Source organism: Symphalangus syndactylus, chromosome X, assembly GCF_028878055.3.
Source record: "Symphalangus syndactylus isolate Jambi chromosome X, NHGRI_mSymSyn1-v2.1_pri, whole genome shotgun sequence".
Taxonomy (NCBI): domain Eukaryota; kingdom Metazoa; phylum Chordata; class Mammalia; order Primates; family Hylobatidae; genus Symphalangus; species Symphalangus syndactylus.
Genome location: NC_072447.2, coordinates 73,475,327 through 73,498,991, shown reverse-complemented (window position 1 = coordinate 73,498,991; position 23,665 = coordinate 73,475,327). Strand labels below are relative to the sequence as shown.

General features: G+C 47.6%; 1 protein-coding gene across 1 annotated transcript; it reads left to right on the top strand.

Moving 5' to 3' along the window:
• The first annotated feature begins 5,371 nt into the window (after positions 1-5,371).
• On the top strand, positions 5,372-7,143 carry LOC129475877 (FERM domain-containing protein 8-like). The gene is given in 1 exon segment (XM_055268307.2): positions 5,372-7,143. A coding segment is annotated over 1 exon segment (1,395 nt). The 5' UTR covers positions 5,372-5,439; the 3' UTR covers positions 6,835-7,143.
• The last annotated feature ends 16,522 nt before the right edge of the window (positions 7,144-23,665 follow it).

Genomic DNA, 23,665 nt, shown 5'->3' with positions numbered 1-23,665 from the left:
AAAAAGAAAAAGAAAGAAAAACAGAGAATGAAAAGGTTAGGGAAACATCTTTGCTAGTCATTTTCCTTCAAGTCAGAGGTTCCCAAATGTTGCTTGAGCAACCAGAGCCAGGCTCAAAACCCTAGAAGAATGTGGTAACAAATTGAGAAGGAGTTTCAGGTTAGAACTAGGAGTTTCCCTAAAGAGGCAATGTGCTATGAGCAGGGCTATATAGAATATTTCAAAAATTAACTGTGCTCTCAAGCTCAAGACCAGACAAATCATTTGCATATTGTTCTGCAAGGATGTTCACCTTCCAGGTACATTGTTCTGTGCTCTGATACCCACAATCTAATTTCTCTAGGAAACCAGGTCTACATGTCATCTAGCTTATTTTGCATGCAGACATGTCTATACCCAACCTTCAAAGACTGTTCTCCAACTGCCCTGGGAAGTGGGCAGGGCAACTTACAATGAATCCATTTTATAGCTGGAGGAAACTGAGGCCAGAGCAGCAAAGAGATTTGCATCAGGTGGCAGAATTGGGAAGGATGAAACAAGTTATCCAAAATCCTAAGCCAGTTTTCTAGCCCTATATTTTCACTTCTAGGTAGAGGCTGGAGAGAATGAGACCATCCAAGACTTGTACACAGCCCAAAAAAATAGAGGAAGTAGCTTTGTGGATGTCAGGAGCTGAAAGGTGGAGATGATGTGGAAGAGCAAATCTGTGTATCAACATACAGACTGCCTGCAGCTCTGCCTAAATCAGCTTGCTTGCAATGAATATAGTTGATGGCCTTGTAGAGGAAAATGTCCACTTTGCAGAACATGAACATCATTTTCTGCCTATATAAAGGAGACAAAGACAGGCTTAAACTCAGGACTAAGGCTCAGTTATCTTTGGGCCAAGTCAGGCACCCTGGTTGCTATGTCATGGGTCCTTAGCATCGGCTGCAGGGATCCCAGAGAGGCAAAAGAGAATCCAAAGCCCAGACCCTTGACCAAAACCTTGTCCAGTCTCAACCATTAAATCCACCCTTATAAAGGACTTTCAGACATTTGCAGAGCCCACAGGTCTCTATCCCAGGTCATCTGGCAAAAGAACTTCTAGAGCTCTGACAACTGGAGGAAATAGGCACAGTGGAAGAAGGTGAGTTTGACAGTCTGTGGAGCAAGAAAAGGGAGCTGATGTGAGGGAGTCAGGCAACTGCTCTGGCCCGAGGCTCTGATAATCCTCCGACAATTCCTCTCCCCTTAGACATGCACTGGCCTCTTTTTCTGTTTTCTGGGAGGAGGGGGTAAGGTGGGTGATACAGTTTGGCTTTTTGTCCCCTCCAAATCTCACGTTGAAATTTGATCCCCAGTGTTGGAGTTAGGACCAAATGGGAAGTGTCTGAGTCATGGAGGTGGATCCCCCAGGAATGGCTTGGCGTCATCCTCATGGTAATAATTGGGTTCTCTCTCTATTAATTCATGTGGAAGCTAGTTGTTTAAAAGAGCCTGATCCCCCCCCCACCTTCTTCCTCCCTCTCTCGTCATGTGACACATTTGCTCCCCCTTTGCCTTCTGCCATGATTGAAAGTTTCCTGAGGTCCTTACCAGAAGCAGATTCCAGGACCATGCTTCTTATACACTCTGCAGAACCTCTTTTCTTTATAAATTACCCAGCCTTAGGTATAGCAGTGCAAAATAGACTAAGATAGTGGGCCTCCAGCCCAGTCCTAACCAGGGGAAATAAGAAGGGGAGAAAGGAAAAGGGATAGGATAGGACAAGAGACCTTTGATTCCTGGAGGAGACAAGTGAAAAGGCAGTTGGGTGGGTATCAACCAACTTAGGTTTTCAGTGAGCTGAGCCCAAGGAATAGAGGTGGGCTTTGCCCAGGCATCCCTGTTTACAGTAATAGGCCTGAGACAACCACAGGGAACAGAGCATCCAGTGACTTTAGAGGCCAACTTGGAGCTTGCTGCTCATAGACACTGGGGGTGCTGCAAGGGGAAGAAGGGGGCAGGGAGAGGGGAACATAGGAGAAATTAGCTGAGGGCTGTAAGTTCACCTTCACCACTTCCTTATTCTTATCTATAAGGTGAAAGAAAGAGCAGGGTAATAAACCTGTGGCAAATCTGATCATGGAAGAAGGTCACATTCCCTTTGTTCTCCAGACTACCCACCAAGTTTCTAAACATGATGACAGTTCTTGCATGGACACAGCCTTCCTCCTGTGCAGATTAAGGCTATGTGTCTAGGGCCTTGTGTGCCTGGGCCCCAGCCCAGCCATGACAGCCTATTTCTGTAGCACTCAACCTCTGTTCCCCAGGCAAGCGGTACAGGACATAGTACACTCAGATTCACAGCCCTGAGTAAGTCACCATTACTCCTTTGGCACACACACACACAAGTTTACCATTAAATACTCACATGCAACTTGCTCCTTGATCAGAAACACATGTACCTACCTCCCACGAAGATGTATGTGTGTATGATGCATGCATACACTATCATAAAATATCCATAAGTACACACACCTGGACATACAGACTCTCACACACTACATATGAATACACACAACTAAACCTGTACATATACATCTAGCCACACTCAGAACATTCATATTCATCTCCTTTGGACAGAAACAGGTCCACATTCTGTCACAGTGAAGCCTCCTTTGCAAATACACACAACTATGTTTCTTTACACACTCACATAATGATATACAGACACAGAGACACAGAACCACACTCATTCACACAGACTCTCACCCTCTGTACTTACCTGTACACATACAGTACTTCCTACATGTACTCAGCAGATTGGTTTGCAAGTACTAATGCTTTATGTTGCTTTGCAAGTTCTCCTAGTTCTGTGTGATATCCTTCCTTCTGGCTCTTTGTCTTATACTCTTTTTCTTTTTTAAAACTTTTCCATATGAAAGTTTTCAAAACTGTACAGAAGTAGTAAGAATAGTAAAATGAAGGCCCATGAACCCATCACCTAGCTTCAAAAATTATTTATGCATGTTTTAAGTTAAACAATTCAACAGACATTTCCCATGTTTCAGTTCTCTGTGTGTGTATGATGTTGGGACATAGCAGGGTGGCGGAGGGGAGCTGAAGACATAGTAGGTGTTTAATAAATATTAGTTGAGTTGAAAATTTCCAGTCCCTGGGTGGGCCTCTGAGGTTAAAGAAATGATGACTAAGTCACTATCCCTGCCCTTGGTGTGGTAGAGGAAACAAACGTGAACACAAAATGCCCATAATTCATAGGGCTCAGTATTGCACTAGAACAGGGGTTGGAAAATTGTAGGCTGGGGACCAAGTCTAGATGGAAAATAAAGTTTTCTTTTTGTTTGATTTTCTTTCTTTCTTTCTTTCTTTTTTTTTTTGGAGACAGAGTCTTACTCTGTCACCCAGGCTGGAGTGCAGCGGCACAATCTTGGCTCACTGCAATCTCCACCTCCCGGGTTCAACCTCAGCCTCCCAAGTGGCTGGGATTACAGGCATGAACCACCACACCTGGCTAATTTTTGTATTTTTAATAGAGATGAGATTTTGCCATGTTGAGCAGGCTGGTCTTGAACTCCTAGCCTCAAGTGATCTGCCCTCCTTGGCCTCCCAAAGTGCTGGGATTACAGGCGTGAGCCACCACACCCAGCCTGTTTTGGAAAATAAAGTTTTATTGGCACATAGCCATGCCCATTCAATTACATGTTTTCTGTGGTTGCAATGGCAGAGTTGAGCCATTGTCATAGAGACCATATAGCCTACAAAGATGAAAATATTTACTATCTGGCCTTTTATAGAAAAATTTTGATGACCCCTGCACTAGAGGGCTGGGGAAAAGACTCTGGGAGCTAATTTGATTCTGCCTTGGAGGGAAGGTGGTAGTGGTGAGGGTCAGACAATGCCTCCCAGGGTGGCATGTGGACCTGGGTCTCAGAGGCAGAGTGTGAGTCATCATCTCTCCACTGTACCCATGCTCTGTACACTTGGTTCACCCACCTATAACCTCCACGGAACACATTTGAAGAGCACCATGTACCCCCAAATACACATGCAGTCATTCCCTTTTCACATTTTGCATCATCAAAGAAGGACTTTGAGGAAAGAGTGATGTCAAGGCCCAGGTTCCCATGTGTTACTTACCCAATGGGTAGAATATGTCTGACAGGACACTCATGCTGGCCAAAATCACCTACTCATTGGTCTCAAAGAATGCATTCAGAAGGGCTGGCAGCTAGGCCTGATGGAAACTACTCTGGGTCATCAAGCACAGACACATGGAATGTTAGATCAGGAAGGCACCTCAGAGATCCCTGGATCCAAATGCATCCCTCTCCACTGACAGGTGGGAAAACTTACATGAGGCCCAAAGTGATTTTAACAAGGTCACACAACAAATTGGTAGCAAATTGGAACTGAGACTAGAATTTAGGTGTCCTGACTCTTGAAGCAAAGTGCTAGGCATCTATTAATAGTACAAACCTTTTACAGATGGGAAAAATAAGTTCCAGGAAAATGAAGATATTTTCCCAGTGTCACACTGCATGTTAGGGACAGAATTGTAGTAAGAATCCAGGGTGGCTGAATCCCAGACCAAGGTTCTTTCAAGTGTTAAGCATCTAACTCGAGTGCCCAGAGGAGGCCTAAGATCCCCCAGATATTAACAAAAAGGCCAGGGGTCTTTCCACTAAGCCACACTGCCTATCATGGAGCACACTAATGCTTTCCCAGCAAGGGGAAGAGGGTGATGAGAAAATCCACCTTCCCCAGCTTCCCCATTCCTAGAGGATGGCCTTTGCTAAGAGTAGGAACAGAGGCTTGGTGTCTGTTGTCTTCAAGGAGATAAAAGATTTCAGGAGGGCAAGAAAAATTCTACGGGATCTCCCCAGGAAACTTCTTGTCTTAAATGCTATGGATTTCCATATTCTCTAGTCTGAACCCCTCATTTTCCAGATGACCATACCCAAGTCCCAGAGTCAATGGCTGGTTACAGTCATACAGCAACCCAGACAATGAGCAATGTCCTGCACAAAAGCAAGTCATATTTAGCTCTACCCCTAGCACCTCAGAATGTGACTGTATTTGGAGACTGAGTCTTTAAATAATTAAGTTAAAATGAGGCTGTTGGACCGGGCATGGCAGCATTTGGGAGGCTGAGGTGGGTGGATCACAAGGTCAGGAGTTCGAGACCAGCCTGACCAACATGGTGAAACCCTGTCTCTATTAAAAACACACAAAAAATTTAGCCGGGTGTGGTGGCGCATGCCTGTAATCCCAGCTACTCAGGAGGCTGAGGCAGGAGAGTCGCTTGAACCAGAGAGGCAGAGGTTGCAGTGAGCCGAGATCGCGCCACTGCACTCCAGCCTGGGTGACAGAGCAAGATTCCGCGGGCTTGGCGGCAGGGCAGGATTCCGGGCAGGAGCCTTGCCTCTCAGGTGGCGGGCTCTGCGACCCTGCGAGATGGACCGGACGGAAGGCAGTGCCGGGCAGCCTGGCACCGCTGAGCGGTCCCACCGAAGCAGCGTGTCCTCCGTGGGAGCCCGAGCGGCTGACGTGCTGGTATACCTGGCTGATGACACGGTGGTGCCCCTGGCTGTGGAGAACCTGCCCTCGCTTAGTGCCCATGAGCTGCACCACGCCGTCCGAGAGGTCCTGCAGCTTCCGGACATCGCCCTGGATGTCTTCGAGCTCTGGCTGGTTTCCCCTCTGCTGGAGGTGCAGCTGAAACCCAAGCACCAGCCCTACAAGCTGGGACGCCAGTGGCCGGAGCTGCTGCTGCGCTTCACCAGTGCCCTGGACAACGACGTGGCCATGGATGAGTCTTTCCTGCAGTTCCGAAGGAACGTGTTCTTCCCAAAGCGGCGGGAGCTCCAGATCCTCGACGAGGAGGTCCTGCGGCTGCTCTATGAGGAGGCCAAGGGCAACGTGCTGGCTGCACAGTACCCTTGCGACGTGGAAGACTTCGAGGCTCTGGGCGCCCTGGTGTGCCGCGTGCAACTCGTGCCTTACCAGCCCAGCTGGCCGGCAGCCTGCGACCTGAGGGAGAAGCTGGACTCCTTCCTCCCTGCCCACCTCTGTAAGCGGGGCCAGGGTCTCTTTGCTGCCCTCCGGGGCAGTGGGGCCAGGGCCAGGCCGGGCGAGCAGGGCCTGCTGAACCCCTACCGCCAGGTGCAGGAGGTCAGCAGTGACGGCCGGTGCGAGGCCGCCCTGGGCACCCACTACCGCGCCTACCTCCTCAAGTGCCACGAGCTGCCCTTCTATGGGTGTGCCTTCTTCCACGGTGAGGTTGACAAGCCAGCCCAAGGCTTTTCGCACCGGGGTGGGCGCAAGCCAGTTTCTGTGGCCATCAGTCTGGAAGGTGTGCAGGTCATCGACAGCAGAGAGAAGCACGTCCTGCTGGGCCTGCGCTTCCAGGAGCTGTCGTGGGACCACACCTCCTCCTCTGAGGAGAAGCCCATCCTGTGGCTGGAGTTCGACAGGGACAGCGAGGGCACACTTGTCAACAAGCTCCTCAAGATCTACTCCAAGCAGGCTGAACTGATGAGCAGCCTCAGTGAGTACTGCATTGAACTGAGCCAGGCGGCGGAGCCCGCAGGCCCCCAGGACAGTGCAACTGGCTAGCCCTCAGACCCCAGATCCTCGCCGGCTCCTGCTCAGCTCCCCAAGCTGCGGAGGCAGGGCAGTGTGGTGTCCAGCCGAATCCAGCATCTCTCCACCATCCGCTACGTGGAGGACTGCAAGGGGATCAGGCGAGTGAAGCCGAAGCGCACCACGTCCTTCTTCAGCCGGCAGCTGTCCTTGGGCCAGGGGAGCTACACCGTGGTGCAGCCCAGCAACAGCCTGGAGCAGGGCTGAGGACCCTGCACCAGGCAGGAGGAGGGCAACTGGGGGCCCTGGCCTAGCACTGTCCCCCTGAGGGGCAGGGGTCGGCTGCAACAGTCTCATGGGTCACCACATGGGGAGGGCTGCCTCAGCAGATTTCTCAGACCACGGAGAGGTGACTTTTGGGCCCGGGGCCATGCCCGGGCTGTGCAAAGCTGGTCAGGGCCTCCCGCAGGGCCCCTCTGCAGCCTGCCCTCCCTTCCCCCCCTTCACCCGGATGCCGGGCCCTGCTGCTATCTCAGGAGCATCCGATCAAGCTGCAGCTGCCACCCTCACCTAGAAACATGCCTTTGTGCCCACCTCAAGATGGGCAGTGTCCTCTGTTCTGAAGTGCCCGGTGGCAGCTCCAGTGGCAGAGGACCAAGCATTGAGGTTTAGGACCTGAAGGTCCAGTGTGTGCCTTTGGCCTCTTCCCTGCACTTGGGTGACCAGTCCCCGCCTTCCTCCTGGTAGTGCTCCACCCGCTGGACTTGGATGACCAGTTTCCTGTCTTCCTCCTGCTGGTGCTCCACCCCTCACTGCCAGGCTGGGCCACCACTCTGAGGAGGGTGGGAGGGGCCTCCCTGTATTGAACCCGGACAGAAACACGGTGAGGGCCCCCACCACACCTCCCTGGTTGAATCAGGAATGGAGGGAGCCAGGCAGGGCCCTACCTGGGGTCCTGTGCCCCTCGTTCTGGTCTCCTTTGCAGGCACGAGACACCAGAAAGAGCATGCCTTTCTGATAGCCTTTGGTGATGTCACTGCTGGAAGGTGACTGTCCTGTGGACCACCTGACCTCCAGACCCACACTCACAGTCTGTGAAAAACTCCTGAAAATCCCCTGGTGGGCACTCCCTGGAGCCCAAGCAGCTCCCCTAGGGGACTGACCAGACCTGCCCTCTCCTCCCCGTGTCTGGGTCTTCAGGTTTTAGTTTGGTCTTTGTTCATCTGAGTTGTGCTGGGGCAACGCCAGGAAGTGCCCTGGGTAACCTCTGGTGCGCGCTCCTTCCCAGGTGGTGCCATGGATTTCTCTGGGGGCCGGTGTGTGCCCGGAAAAGCCTGGGACACACAAGACAGTCTCTCCTTTCTCGAGGACACTTGGAAAGGTGACTGATGTGGGTGCTTGGCTTCTCTGGTCCCAGCTTGCCCTCTGGGGAGCAGGGGCTCTGTCTTGTCCCAGATGAGCTGAGCCCCTGAGAGGACGGCTTTCCCAGCCCTGGGACCCTCCGAGGTGGGTGTGCGGGTCTCACAGGTGCTTCCTGGGACTTCCTGTGGCAGCACAGGGCTTGGTTTTGTCTTCCGTTCCCGGTGGAAAACCGTGGGAGAGGAAGCTCGGGCCTCTACTCCAAGTATCAGAGCCTGTTCACCCTCCTCCCTTTAGTAACTTGTGAATGTGCCAGGAGTTTTGAGGTGGGCTTGCCTTCTGGCAGCATGGACTTTGTTTGTTAAAATAATAGGCGGAAAGAAGAGGCCTCTTTTGGAATGTCCTGGCCACAGGGTCATGTCAGCTGCCAGTTCTCGTCTCCTGTCCTGGAGTTGCTCGGTCTCACCGAGCTGCCTGCCCGCCTGTTCTGGCGGCTCCAGGGCAGGTTGTCCCTGCTGCTTTGATTCTAGGTGATTTTATTATTTTTATTTTTTTATTTTTTTTGAGACGGAGTCTCGCTCTGTTGCCCAGGCAGGAGTGCAGTGGCGCATCTCGGCTCACTGCAACCTCTGCCTCAAGCGATTCTCCTGCCTCAGCCTCCTGAGTAGCTGGGATTACAGGTGTGTTCCACCACGCCCTGCTAATTTTTGTATTTTTAGTAGAGACAGGGTTTCACCATGTTGGTCAGGCTGGTCTTGAACTCCTGACCTCATGATCCACCCACCTCAACCTCCCAAAGTGCTGGGATTATAGGTGTGAGCCACCACCCCCAGCTGATTCCAGGTGAATTCTTCTCTGATGGGCGGGCGACGGTGTGTCTGTGTGATGGGTTGGAGTGTGTGTGTCTGAGTACACAAATGATGTGTTTTCCCTTCGGCTTCTTACATTTTCTGAGCATCCATTGCGCCTTAACATTTTCTGCTTGTCCTTTGGGACAAAGCAGTATTTTACTCATTATTTGAATGTTCTCATTCTTTTGTATCATGTGACTTATTAATACAATCAGTTTCTAACAACAACAAAAAAACTGAAGCTGTTAGGGTGGGCCTTAATCCAATCTGACTGACATCCTTTTAAGAAAAGAATATAGGCTGAGTGCCGTGGCTCACACCTGTAATCCCAGCACTTTGGGAGGCCGAGGCGGGCGGATCACGAGGTCAGGAGATCGAGATCATCCTGGCTAGCAGGGTGAAACCCCATCTCTACTAAAAAATAGAAAAAATTAGCCGGGTGTGGTGGCGGGCGCCTGTAGTCCCAGCTACTCGGAGAGGCTGAGGCAGGAGAATGGCGTGAACCCGGGAGGCAGAGCTTGCAGTGAGCCAAGATGGTGCCACTGCACTCCAGCCTGGGCGACAGACCGAGACTCCATCTCAAAAAAGAAAGAAAGAAAGAAAAGAATATTAGGCTGGGCGTGGTGGCTCATGCCTGTAATCTCAGCACTTTGGGAGGCCAAGGTGGGTGGATCAGGAGGTCAAGAGATCGAGACCACCCTGGCCAACATGGAGAAACCCCATCTCTACTAAAAATACAAAAATTAGCTGGGTGTGATGGTGCATGCCTGTAGTCCCAGCTACTTGGGAGGCTGAGGCAGGGAGAATTGCTAGAACCTGGGAGATGGAGGTTGCAGTGAGCCGAGATCGCGCCACTGCACTCCAGCCTGGTGACAGAGCGAGACTCCATCAAAAGAAAAAAAAAGAGAATATTGGAAAAGACAGACAGACACACCAGGGATGCATTAACACAGAGGAAAGACCATGTTGAAGACACAGCAAGAAGGTAGCCATTGGCAAGCCAAGGAAAGAGGCCTCAAAAGAAACCAACCCTGCTAGGCCGGGCGCGGTGGCTCAAGCCTGTAATCCCAGCACTTTGGGAGGCCGAGGCGGGCGGATCACGAGGTCAGGAGATCGAGACCATCCTGGCTAACACGGTGAAACCCCGTCTCTACTAAAAATACAAAAAATTAGCTGGGCGTGGTGGCGGGCGCCTGTAATCCCAGCTACTCAGGAGGCTGAGGCAGGAGAATGGCATGAACCCGAGAGGTGGAGCTTGCAGTGAGCCGAGATCGTGCCAGTGCACTCCAGCCTGGGGGACAGAGAAAGACTCCGTCTCAAAAAAAAAAAAAAAAAGAAACCAACCCTGCTAACACCTTGATCTTGGACTTCCAACCTTCACAACTGTGAGGAAATAAATTTCTGTTATTTTAGGCCACTAATTCTGTAGCATTTTGTTATGGCAGCCCTTACAAACTAACACAACTAGGTAATAACAGAGAGAGAAATTCATTCCAGGTCTATTTGCCTGCAAGTCCATGCTCTGAGCAGGTCTTGCTTTCTCCATTTATACAATGAAGGGAGCCAGCTCTTATGAGAATCCAGTGAGGGAAAAGATTTAGGATAATATTGAGAGACGTGACTCCTCAGAGAGTATTCTTACCTGCTAGGAAAAATCTAAGAGTAGCGCCTTGTGCACAGTAAGTGCTCATAAAATGTGTATGGAGCTAAATGAGGGTATACCTCAACAAAGGGCCTGAAAGGGAAAAAATAACAAGTTTCCTAACCCTAGAGTGCCCAAATCCCAGAAACTGCTGCTGAAAGCAATACACCGGAAAGCCTTCACTGAATGATGCGAACTAAGGAGTAGAACTAGGGTTGCCCAATTAACCCACTAATTTATTCTCCAAACCCACACACTCACATGAAACAATGCAAGCCCTCCCCTCCCCATACCATACACACTCACCTCAAACTCTGACATACACTCTCACTCACATATAGGTGCTTGCAAAGCTTACATGAGCTCCCATAGACACATCTTGCCCACACTTTCATATATATTCCACCATAGTCTTATGCCCTACACTGTGATACAAATGCATTTATTCATATATATATTCTCCCAGACACCACAACCTCTCGCCATTCACATATATTCCACATACTCACATAAAACTCCACTACAAGCTCCCATATTTTCACATGCATTTCCTTTGTTTACATACACTTATATGCTCACATATACACATATGGATATTTGAACATACATAGAAAATAATTAGCTGGGCACAGTGACTCACACTGGTAATCCCAGCACTTTGGGAGGCCGAAACAGGAGGATCACTTGAGCCTGGGAGCTCAAGACCAGCCTGGGCAACATAGGAAGACCCCATCTCTAAAAATATTTTTAAAAAATTAGCCAGGCATGAGAGTGTACCCCTGTGGTCCCAGCTACTCAGGAGGCTGATGTGGGAGGATCACTTGACCCTGGGTGGTCGAGGCTGCAGTGAGCTGTTATCATGCCACTGCACTCCAGCCTGGGTGACAGAGGAAGACTCAGTCTCAAACAAAACCAAACAAACAACTCATATGTTGCACCTTAAACCCCAAGGTGATGGTATTAAAAGGTGGGGACTTTTGAGAAATGATTAAGTCATGAGGGCTCTGCCCTTGTGAATGAGATTAATGTCCTTATAAAATAGGCTTCAGATAGCTGCCTGGCGCTTTTATCTCATCTGCCATGTGAGAACACTGTGTTCATCCCTTTTGCTCTTCTACCATGTGAGGATGAAGCAAGAAGGAGCCATCTCAGATGCAGACAGCAGCCCTCACCAGACACTGAATCTGCCAGTGCCTTGATCTTGAACTTCTTAGCCTCTAGAACTATGAAAAATAAATGTATGTTGTTTATAAATTATCTGGCCTGTGGTATTTTGTTATAGAAGCAGAAATGAACTAGGGCACCTTCACTGTTGTTCAGAGATGAAACCAATCACTCTCTCTTTTGCATTCCCTCTGGCTTCTCTTACAGTACTCATATTCAGCCCCGATTTCTACTTATTTAAGGAGCAAAGCCCAGAAATGCTAAACAACTTGCTGAAGAATTTATTGCTAGTAAGAGGCAAAGATCTGGGTTGGGGAGGTGCTTATCTCATTGAGGGCAGAGATTCCATCTGATTTCTTTGTTTTCTTAGTTCCCAACACAAAACCTGGCATGTAGAAGCGGCTCAGTTTGAAAGGATGGAAAGAAGAGGGATAGAAGAGGAAAGAAAGAGGAAAAGCAAACTTGCTTCTGGGATTAGTTTGGTATTTAGCACTAGTTACCTTCCCTGAAAACTGTCAGACAGAGGGCACTTTGCAAAAGATCACGAACCAGACCATGTAAGGCACCTCCATCCTAATCAAACTCAGCAAGTTGAGGAGAAGGAGGCAGTAAAGGAAAGTGGAGGATATTCTAAGAGAAGCAGAAAGGCTGAGAAGAATTTAGAAAAACAAAAAGACAGATAGAATCCTGAGGTACAAATATAGACTTATTCAGGAGGCCGTGAAAGAAGCCAGTATGTGGTAAGAGGGATGAAGATTAGAAAAGGGCTAAAGATTAGCCAGATTCACATCATGGCCAAAGTGCTCCATGACAAACTTGAGAAAAAGGGCACCAGTCCAGCCCCAGCTTGAGCTTATAGGGGAGTGCAGAACTCATCCAGGATATCAGTTGCTAAATGTGAGGGGAAGGAGAATCAAGAAAATTAAGGCTCAGAGCCTCCCAGCTCAGGCCTATGAAATCACCTCTGCCCTAACTGGTATACCACAGTAGTTGCAGCCAGGGGTCAACTAGAGAAGGTCCAAGGAACATATAACCCAAATAATGAAAGGCTTGAGGCAGGCTCAGAGGACATGGTCAACTCTCAAGTATCCACATGCTAATAAACAGTGGATTATTCACAAGGATTTTGTTGTTGTTTGTTTTGAATTCAAACCTGGTTTTAACCACTTCAACACACCACCTCTTCCTCCTCCTACCACTTTCCCCAGGCAGCCAGCATCCTCTGAGAGGCTGACTGTGACTCCTTCTGGTCTTGAAGGTCTGTACCTATACCTCGCTGGAGTCAGGGTTCTCAGGGAGGAAGCTTTGGAGCACCTCATCCAAGACCTTCGCCATCTACCCATAGAGAACCTGGAAGGGAAAGAAGATTAAACAATCATGGAATGGCTGGGGCTCCAGGCTCTCAGTGGGAGTAACCATAGGTGTGGAATGCTGTTATTGAGTTCCTGTTAGATGCCATAAACACCTTTTCTTTTTTCAAGCTTTCCTCACAAATCACCCTAAAAGTTAGCATGTATTAACCACATTTTGCAGGTTGAGGAAACAGACTTAGAAGGGGATGTAATTTCAGCCAAAGTAATAGAGCATTTAAGTAGGAGGTAGAAGGCCGGGCGCGGTGGCTCAAGCCTGTAATCCCAGCACTTTGGGAGGCCGAGGCGGGCGGATCACGAGGTCAGGAGATCGAGACCATCCTGGCTAACACGGTGAAACCCTGTCTCTACTAAAAATACAAAAAATTAGCCGGGCGTGTTGGCGGGCGCCTGTAGTCCCAGCTCCTCGGGAGGCTGAGGCAGGAGAATGGCCTGAACCCGGGAGGCGGAGCTTGCAGTGAGCCGAGATCGCGCCACTGCACTCCAGCCTGGGTGACACAGCAAGACTCCGTCTCAAAAAAAAAAAAAAAAAAAAAAAAAAAAAAAAAAAAAAAAAAGTAGGAGGTAGATTCTGCACCCATGGTTCCCTGAGTTCTAACTTCATGTTCTTGCCAATATATCTGTTGCTTCTGAAAGACCTTTCAAATCACAGAGAATTCTTTCATTTCTTTAATCAACTCATGTAGCAATGTATATTATTTCTTTCTGTCCCTTTACTTTTTTCTTACCTTTCATTTTGTTCTTCTACTTTATTTTTCTTCTTGCCAGCCTTCCATTATTTTCTCTTTCTTCTTTCCTCCCTTACTTTCCATATACATTTGCTTCCTAATATGGAAGATCCTGCTGTAAGAATTGTGGAAATCAATCAGCTCATAACCCCTGTTTTCCAGGAGTTCCCAGTAAAGCACCTACAGATACAAATTCACATGTCCACAGGATCACATGGGATATAAATAAATTCACCCCACTGCTTCTAGTACAGCATAATAAAAAGAGAACTTGGGTTGGAAATCTGGGTCTCAGTCTCTGCTTTGTCACTTACAGTATGACCTTGGGAAAATCACATTACTTTCTTGAGCCTCTGTTTTCTTATCTAGAAAATGGAAACAATAAAACTTGGTTTACAGGCTTCACAAAGGAGCTTCAAGGCTGGGCGTGGTGGCTCACGCCTATAATCCCAGCACTTGGGGAGGCCAAGGCAGGCGGATCACCTGAGGTCAGGAATTCGAGACCAGCCTGGCCAATGTGGTGAAACCCTGTATCTACTAAAAAATACAAAAAAAAAAAGATTAGTTGGGTGAGGTGGCAGGAGCCTGTAATCCCAGCTACTCAGGAGGCTGAGGCAGGAGCATCACTTGAACCTTGGAGGCAGAGGTTGCAGTGAGTCGAGATTGCACCATTGCACTCCACCCTAGGCAACAAGAGCAAAACTCCATGTCAAAAACAAACAGAAAAATTAGCCGGGCATGGTGGCACATGCTTGTAATCCCAGCTACTAGGGAGGCTGAGGCAGGAGAGCTGCTTGAACTCAGGAGGCAGAGGTTGCAGTGAGCCAAGATTGTGCCACTGCACTCCAGCCTGGGTAACAGAGTGAGACTCTGTCTCAAAAAACAAACAAGCAGACAAAACACACACACACACACACACACTAGAAAGATAAGAAGATATAAATAAGGAAGAAAGTGTTATGTAAAGCATCCAGTCTGTAGTAGAGAAGTAATAAATGATAGCTCCTTTTCCAATACCATGATGCTTCTTGTATCATGAATTGAGCTGGAGTTGGCCTGGCATGGTGGCTCATACCTGTAAACCCAGCACTTTGGGAGGTCAAGGCAGGAGGATTGCTTGAGTCCAGGAGTTCATGGCTAGCCTGGGCAACATAGTGAACCCCATATTGAAACCACTGTTGCAAAATTATAACAAAATTGTTACAGTGAAAGAGATCTGACCTAACAAACTCCATCTTGCTTCTAACCTCCAAACCGTCCTTGTTCATTCCTGGGCACAGGCCGAACTAACTTTGGGAGGAACTTAGTTTACAGTTTAACTTTGGAACAAAGATGATAACTGCCCTTTCCCAAAACAAACCTCCTTGGGGACTAGACTGTTTTCATAGGACTAATAAATTAGCCACAAGATTAGAAATTACGGTTTAGGGCCGGGTGCGGTGGCTCATGTCTGTAATTCCAGTACTTTGGGAGGCCGAGGCAGGTGGATGACTTGAATCAGGAGTTAGAGACCAGCCTGACCAACACAGTGAAGCCCCGTCTCTACTAAAAATACAAAAAATTAGCTAGGCATGGTGGCACATGCCTGTAATCCAGCTACTCAGGAGGCTGAGGCATGAGAATAGCTTGAATTCGGGAGGCAGAGGTTGCAGTGAGCTGAGATCCTGCCACTGCTCTCCAGCCTGGGCGACACAGCAAGTCTCTGTCTAAAGAAAGAAAGAGAGAAAGAGAGAGAGAAGAAAGAGAAAGAAAGAAAGAAAGAAAGAAAGAAAGAAAGAAAGAAAGAAAGGAAGGAAGGAAGGAAGGAAGGAAGGAAGGAAGGAAGGAAGGAAGGAAGGAAGGAAGAAAGAAAGAAAGAAAGAAAGAAAGAAAGAAAGAAAGAAAAGAAATTATGGTTTAGGAGCCATGAAGCTGGAGGCTACAAGATTCTGACCCTCCCCAAATTGCTCCTGGGAAGCAATAACATCACTATTGTAAAACCTGCGAACCCTGAATAGCTGAGACAGGTCCCTGTCAATTTAGAAAGTTTATTTTGCCAAGGTTAAGGACATGCGCACCAGTGAAACAGCCTCTGAAGGTCCTGACGACATGTGCCTAAGGTGATTTGGACACAGGTTGGTTTTATACACTTTAGGGAGACATGAGACATCAATCAATATATGTAAGATGAATCCAGAAAGGCAGGACAACTGGAATCACAGGTGGGACAACTCGAAGCAGGGAGGGGGCTTCCAGGTAATAGGTAACAGACAAATGGTTACATTTTTTTGAGTTTCTAATTAGTCTTTCCAAAGGAGGCAATCAGATATGCATTTATCTCAGTGAGCAAAGGGATGACTTTGAACAGAATGGGAGGTGGCTTGGCTGGACAAGGTGGTTCACGCCTATAATTCCAGTATTTTGGGAGGCCGAGTTGGCCGATCACTTGAGACCAAGAGTTCAAGGCTACAGCAAGATATGGTCACACTGTAACTGCCCAGTGGGTTCTACTTGCCTGCTGCCCAGATAGAGCCATTCTATCAAGATAGGAGAATTGCAACAGAGAAATAATTCAATACACGTACAGCTAGCTAAATGGAAGACCTGAGTTTTATTATCACTCAAATCAGCCTCCCTCAAAATTAGGAGGCTAAGGTTTTCAAAAGGAGAGTTTGACAGGCAGAGGGCTAGGGTAAGGATCCTGCTGATTGGTTGGAGATGCGATCATAGGAGTGTGGAAAATGGTCCTTGTATGTGGAGTCCACTTCTGGGTGTGGGATCACAGGGGAGTTGCTGGTCTGACTGGGGCCATGCAACAGTCAGAAATGCAAAAGTCAGTTGGGCATGGTGGCTCACGCCTGTAATCCCAGCACTTTGTGAGGCCAAAGCCAGGAAATTGTTTGAGCTCAGGAGTTTGAGACCAGCCTAGGCAACATGGTGAAATCCCATCTCTACCCAAAACACAAAAAGGTAGTCTGGTGTAGTGCTGCATGCCTGTGGTCCTAGCTACTCTGGAGGCTGAGCAGGGAGGATCACTTGAGCCCAGGAAGCAGAGGTTGTAGTGAGCTGAGATGGTACCACTGCACTCCAGCCTGGCTGACAGAATGAGACCCTGTCTCAAAAATAATAAAATAAAATAAAATAAAATAAAATAAAATAAAATAAAATAAAATCAATGCAAAAGCCTGAAAAGACACCTCAAAATGCCAATCTTAGGTTCCACAATAGTGATGTTATTTACAGGAGTAATTGGGGAAGTTGCAAATCTTGTGACCTCCGGAATAATGGCTGGTAATCAATTATGCCTACATCTTAGCGGAATTCAGGGTCCTCTCATCCTCCTAACTTGGTGGTCTTTCATTAGTTTTACAAAGGTAATTTAGTTTTGAGAAGGGCTATTATAATTTAAACCATAAAGTAAATTTCTCCCATAGTTAGCTTGGCCCACACCCAGGAATGACCACCGACAGTCTGTAGGTTAAAGGCAAGATGGAGTGGGTTAGGTCAGACCTCTTTTACTTTCACTGTCATAATTTTCTTACTGCTATAATTTTTTGCAAAGGCGCTTTTAGCACCACTATAATCTAGCCTGGGTGACAGAGTAAGACCCTTTCTCAAAACAAACAAAAAGACAAACAAACAAACAAAGGCTGAGCTCAGTAACTGAAGCCTGTAATTCCAGTAATTTGGGAGGCCTAGGTTTGTGGCCAGGAATTTGAGACCAGCCTGGGCAACAGGGTGAGACCCTATCTCTACAAAAAAAAAATAAAAAATTAGCTGGGTGTGGTGGCATGCCTACCCAGCTGGTAGGTAGGGATCCAGTCCTAGCTGTTTGGGAGGCTGTAGCGGAAACATCTCTAAAGCCCAGGAAGTTGAGGTTGTAGTGAGCTACGGTGGCCTCACTGCACTCCAGCCTGGGTCACAGAGTGAGATCCTGTCTCAAAAAACAAAAGAATACAAAACAACAACAACAAAAAATCTTTTTTTTTTTTTTAAGACAGAGTCTTGCTCTGCTGCCTATGGTGGAGTGCAGTGCCGTGATCTCAGCTCACTGCAACCTCCGCCTCCCGGGTTCAAGCAATCCTTGTGCCTCAGCCTCCCAAGTAGCTGGGATTACAGGCCCATGCCACCATGCCTGGCTAATTTTTGTATTTTTAGTAGAGACAGGGTTTCACCATGTTGTCCAGGCTGGTCTTGAACTCCTGACCTCAAGTGATCCACCCGCCCCGGCCACCCAAAGTGCTGGGATTACAGGCATGAACCACCATGCCAGGGCAAAAAACAAAACTTTGAAAAGCTATTTAATGCCTACTATTTCAGAAGAAGAGTCTAGGGATTTATTATTCTAACAAGATGAGTTTCCAGTTTATAAGATTCCTTCTCTTCTATGTAAGGGATGGAAGCAGAGAGACCAGTTAGGAAGATAGTACAGTGATCCAGAGAAAACCAAGGCCTGAATTAGAACAGTGGCCATGAGAATGAAAAGAAGAGGACTGATTAAAAAGATAGTGGGCAGATTATGTAGTTTTGGGGGAGGGTGGCACCAAGGGTGAGGGAGAAGATGGAACAGCGGAAGTGAGTGAGGAGGTTAGCTTTTGGGTAGGGGGTTTCCTCACCATAGTCCCTTTGGGGTTTGCCAGAAAGATGTTACAGGAAACGGGTCCAGATCCAGACCCAAGGGAGGGTTTCTGGATCTCGTGCAAGAAAGAATTCAGGGCGAGTCCATAGAGTAAAGTGAAAGCAAGTTTATTAAGAAAGTAAAGGAAGGCCGGGCGTGGTGGCTCACGCCTGTAATCCTAGCACTTTAGGAGGCCGAGGTAGGTGGATCACGAGGTCAGGAGATCCAGACCATCCTGGCCAATATGGTGAAACCCTGTCTCTACTAAAAATACAAGAATTAGCCCAGCATGGTGATGGGCGCCTGTAGTCCCAGCTACTCGGGAGGCTGATGCAGGAGAATTGCTGGAACCCGGGAGGCGGAGCTTGCAGTAAGCAGAGATCACACCACTGCAGTCCAGCCTGAGTGACACAGGAGACTCTGTTTCAAAAAAAAAAAAAAAAGGCCGGGCGCGGTGGCTCACGCTTGTAATCCCAGCACTTCGGGAGGCCGAGGCGGGCGGATCACGAGGTCAGGAGATCGAGACCACGGTGAAACCCCGTCTCTACTAAAAATACAAAAAATTAGCCAGGCGTGGTGGCGGGCGCCTGTAGTCCCAGCTACTCGGAGAGGCTGAGGCAGGAGAATGGCGTGAACCCGGGAGGCGGAGCTTGCAGTGAGCCGAGATTGCGCCACTGCACTCCAGCCTGGGCGACAGAGCGAGACTCCGTCTCAAAAAAAAAAAAAAGAAGAAGAAAGTAAAGGAATAAGAGAATGGCTACTCCAGAGACAGAGCAGCCCCGAGGGCTGCAGGTTGCCCATTTTTTTATGGTTATTTCTTTTCTTCTTTTTTTTTTTTTTTAGAGATGGAGTCTCACTCTGTCACCCAGGCTGGAGTGCAGTGGCTTGATCTCGGCTCATTGCAAACCCCACCTCCTGGGTTCCAGCAATTCTCCTGCCTCAGCCTACCGAGTAGCCGGGACTACAGGCGCACGCTGCCACACCTGGCTAATTGTTTTTTTTTTTTTTTTTTTTTTTTTTTATATTTTACTAGAGACACTGTTTCACCATGTTTCACAGGCTGGTCTCGAACTCCTGAGCTCAGGCAATCCACCCGCCTTGGCCTCCCAAAGTGCTAGGATTACAGGTGTGAGTCACTGAACCCGGCCTGATTATTTCTTGATGATATGCTAAACAAGGGGTGGATTATTCATGCTTCCCCTTTCTAGACCATATAGGGTAACTTCCTGACTTTGCCATGGCATTTGTAAACTGTCATGGCACTGGTGGGAGTGCAGCAGTGAGGAACACCAGAAGTCACTCTCGTGGCTGTCTTGGTTTTGGTGGGTTTTAGCCCGGCTTCTTTACTGCAACCTGTTTTATCAGCAAATTCTTTATGACCTTTATTCTGTGCTGACCTCCTATCTCATCCTGTGACTTAGAATGCCTTAACCATCTGGGAATGCAGCCCAGTAAGTCTCAGCCTTATTTTACCCAGCCCCTATTCAGGATGGAGCTGCTCTGGTTCACATGCCTCTGACAATACGATTAACAATATAAGCTAGGCTGGGCATGTGGCTTACACCTGTAATCCCAACACTTTGGGAGGCTGAGGTGGTTGGATCACCTGAGTCAGGAGTTCGAGACCAGCCTGGCCAACATGGTGAAACATTGTCTCTACTAAAAATACAAAAATTAGCCAGGAGTGGTGGAGTGCCTATAGTCCCAGCTACTTGAGAGGCTGAGGCAGGAGAATCTCTTGAACCTGGGAGGTGGAGGTTGTGGTGAGCTGAGATCGTGCCACTGCACTCCAGCCTGGGCGACAGAGCGAGACTCTGCCAAAGGAAAAAAAATGTATATATATATATATATATATATATATATATATATCTTAAGAGCTGTAAGTGCTTACAGTGTGTCATGCACTCTTCTAAGAAGTCCCTCCCCCCTCCCCCACCCCCTCTTTTTTCCTTTCTGAGACAGAGTATCCCTCTTTCGCCCAAGCTGGAGTACAGTGGCACAATCTTGGCTACATAGTCCTAAACACATTTTAGCCAACCTGTGAAATCAGAAGGACTTCACTGCAACCTCTGCCTCCAGGGTTCAAGCCATTTTCATGCCTCAGAATAGCTGGGATTACAGGCGCATCACCGCACCCGGCTAATTTTTGTGATTTTTAGTAGAGACAGGGTTTCGCCATGTTGGCCAGACTGGTCTTGAACTCCTGGCCTCAAGTGATCCACCCTCCTCAGCCTCCCAAAGTGCTGGGATTATAGGCGAGAACCACCGCACCTGGCCAATGCTCACCTCTTTTAATCCACATACCAGTCCTTTGAGACTATTATGCGAGCACTATTAATAAGTGCTCTTATTATTTCCGTTTAGAGATGAAGTAAACGAGGCATAGAAAAGTTAAGTAACTTGCTCAAGGTTTCAAATAGTAAGTGGTGAAGACACAATTCAAGCCCAAGCTACCTGAGTGCAGATACTGAGGTTCTGATGACTCTGAATAATACTGTTGCCATGTATTGAATGATATAGGAAGAGGGACAGATTTTGGGGGAAAGTATTTAAGATTTAGACAGGTTGATGTTGGGTTGCCTGCAGGATCACATGAGTGCAGCAGACAGTTGATTAAATGTGTCTGGAGTGCCACAGAAAACTTAGCTAGAGACTTGAAGAACATCAACATATAGGTGTTTGCTTAGCCGGGGCCACAGGACTGCTCTAGGTGGACTAGATACACAAAAGTGGAGGTTGGGGTGAAGTGAGGGGGAGGGAAATGGTGAAATAAGGAAGGGGAAGCAGTAGCTTGAAGATACATTTGATTAACTTCAGGATTTCACAGACAATGCCTTGGACTTGGAGACTTTATTTAATTCATGCCCACTGGCACTGCTAGGAGTGTCCTACGTCACCACAAGCCTAGGGATTCTTAGGATTCTTGAGCATGTGCCAGGACAGATTCATATTCCCTGTGGTAAGCAGAAACAATTGTCCCCCAAAAGATAGTCACATCTTAATCCCTACAACCTATGAATGTTACTTTATGTGGTTAAAAGAAAAAGAAAAAAGAAAGAAAAACATTGGAATTCATTGTAATTAAAGATCTTGAGATGTGGAAATTAGCCTGCATTATCTGAGTGGACTCTGCCACCACATGTGTCCTTTTAAAAGGGAGGCTGGGGGAGATTTTACAAACACAGAGGGGAAGATTTTACAAACACAGAGAGAGATTTGAAGATGCTGGTCTTGAAGTTTGGAATAATGTGCTCCAAGCCAAGGAATGCTAGCAGCCACTAGAAAAGACAAGGAGTGTATTCTTCCCTAGAGCAGCTGGAGGAATCATGAACCTACCAATACCTTGATTTCAGCTCAGTGATACTGTTGTCAAACTTTTGGCCTCCAGAACTATGAGAAAATAAATGTCTGTTGTTTTAAACCACCAAGTTTGTGGTAATTTGCTATTGCAACAACAGGAAACTAACACAGTGCTTCTTCAAAATTACCACTATTTAACACACTTTGTCCACTAATTCCTAATTCTCAATAGGTCTCAGGCCCCATTTGCCACATATTAGACATAATGCTCTTGTTACATGCTTTGGTCATGTTTTCTTAGAACACACGGAATACAGAGAACTTCAGCTCTATATAGATGGAATGGGGATAAATAGGGGTCTTTACCTGAAAAGTACTATGCAAAATTTTTAGCCTATAAACCCCAAAATGTGTGTGAATGATTGCCACAGATCTGGCAGCTCCTCTGACTGGACTATAACTTGAGGAGTCATAGAACCCACTCCCCAGACTTCTTTGCCAGCACACTGTCATGATCCTGAAGGAAAAAGGGTATCTGGTTTCAGGCAGACACCTGGCCAACTGGTTGGCATGGCTACTTGGGACAGAGTAACTGTCAGTCAAGAACCATAGGCAGGCCGGGCACGGTGGCTCACGCCTGTAATCCCAGCACTTTGGGAGGCCTGGGCAGGTGGATCACTTGAGGTCAGGAGTTCCAGACCAGCCTGGCCAACATGGCGAAACCCTGTCTCTACTAACAATACAAAAATTAGCCAAGCATAGTGGCAGGCACCTGTAATCCCAGCTACTCAGAAGGCTGAGGCAAGAGAATCACTTGAACCCTGGAGGTAGAAGTTGCAATGAGCCGAGAATTGTGCCACTGCACTCCAGCCTGGGCAATTGGGCCAGACTCCATGTCAAAAAAAAAAAAAGAAAAAGAAAAAAAGAAAAATAAAATAACCATAGGCAGACTATATCTTAGGAAAAGTTGGCTGGAGAAAGAAGCACATATAGAGGATGAATTGGGATTTGTTGCTGTAAAGCGTAAAAGTGCCACTCACAGCAATGCTGTTGAGATCGTTAACAACAGTTCTCTCTCTCTCTCTCTCAAGTGTTACATTGGAAAATAACTTCTGCAAGAAGGATTGGGACATAGTCCTAAACATATTTTAGTCAACTCGTAAAATCAGAGGAACTTCATAATACTGCTTTTCTCCCAGAACTCCAAAATACCAAGGAATTTTGCAGAAAAACTAAGTATACCTTGGTGGATGTTGAAACCAACATAGCAGTGGAATGTTGGCAGAGTAAAATTCTACGATTTTCTGCTATGACAGAGAACCTAGAGACCCGTCTACAACTCTCACTGTACAGATGGGAAAACTGAGACTAGTCTAAGTCCACATAGTTAGTGGCAAAATTTAGAGTAAAACTCAGGTCTCTAGGCTGGTATGTATATATGTATTTATTTATTTATTTTATTTACTTTTGAGACAGAGTCTCGATCTGTCACCCAGGGTGGAGTGCACTGGTGTGATCTTGGCTTGCTGCAGCCTCTGCCTTCCCAATTCAAGCGATTCTTGTGCCTCAGCCTCCTGAGTAACTGGGATTACAGGCATGTGCAACCACGCTCAGCTAATTTTTGTATTTTTACTAGAGACTGGGTTTCACCATTTTGGCCAGGCTGGTCTGGAACTCCTGACCTCAGGTGATCCGCCCGCCTGGGCCTCCCAAAGTGCTGGGATTACATGCGTGAGCCACCACGCCTGGCCAGGCTGGTACTAATTTAAAAGGCAGGGCCCCTGGTTTACCTGCCACAAAAGCAGATTTTTTCAACCCAACTGTAACTATTTCGATATGAGATATTTCGTCTGTAGCCCTGCTTCAGTGTCCAGTGTTTTACTAGGTTAGGTCCTGATTCACGGCAATAAAAACATACTTAAAATCGCATTTTCAGTTCACTGGATGACTACAATCAAGTTGCCACTCGCCGAGGGGCGCAAAATAAAATTCCTCTTGCAGTGAAGACACACCGTTTCCGGTCTGGTACAGAAGCCGGTTAGCAACCAGGAAATTGGCGGAACCTAGAGGCTGAACTCTTGCACCTG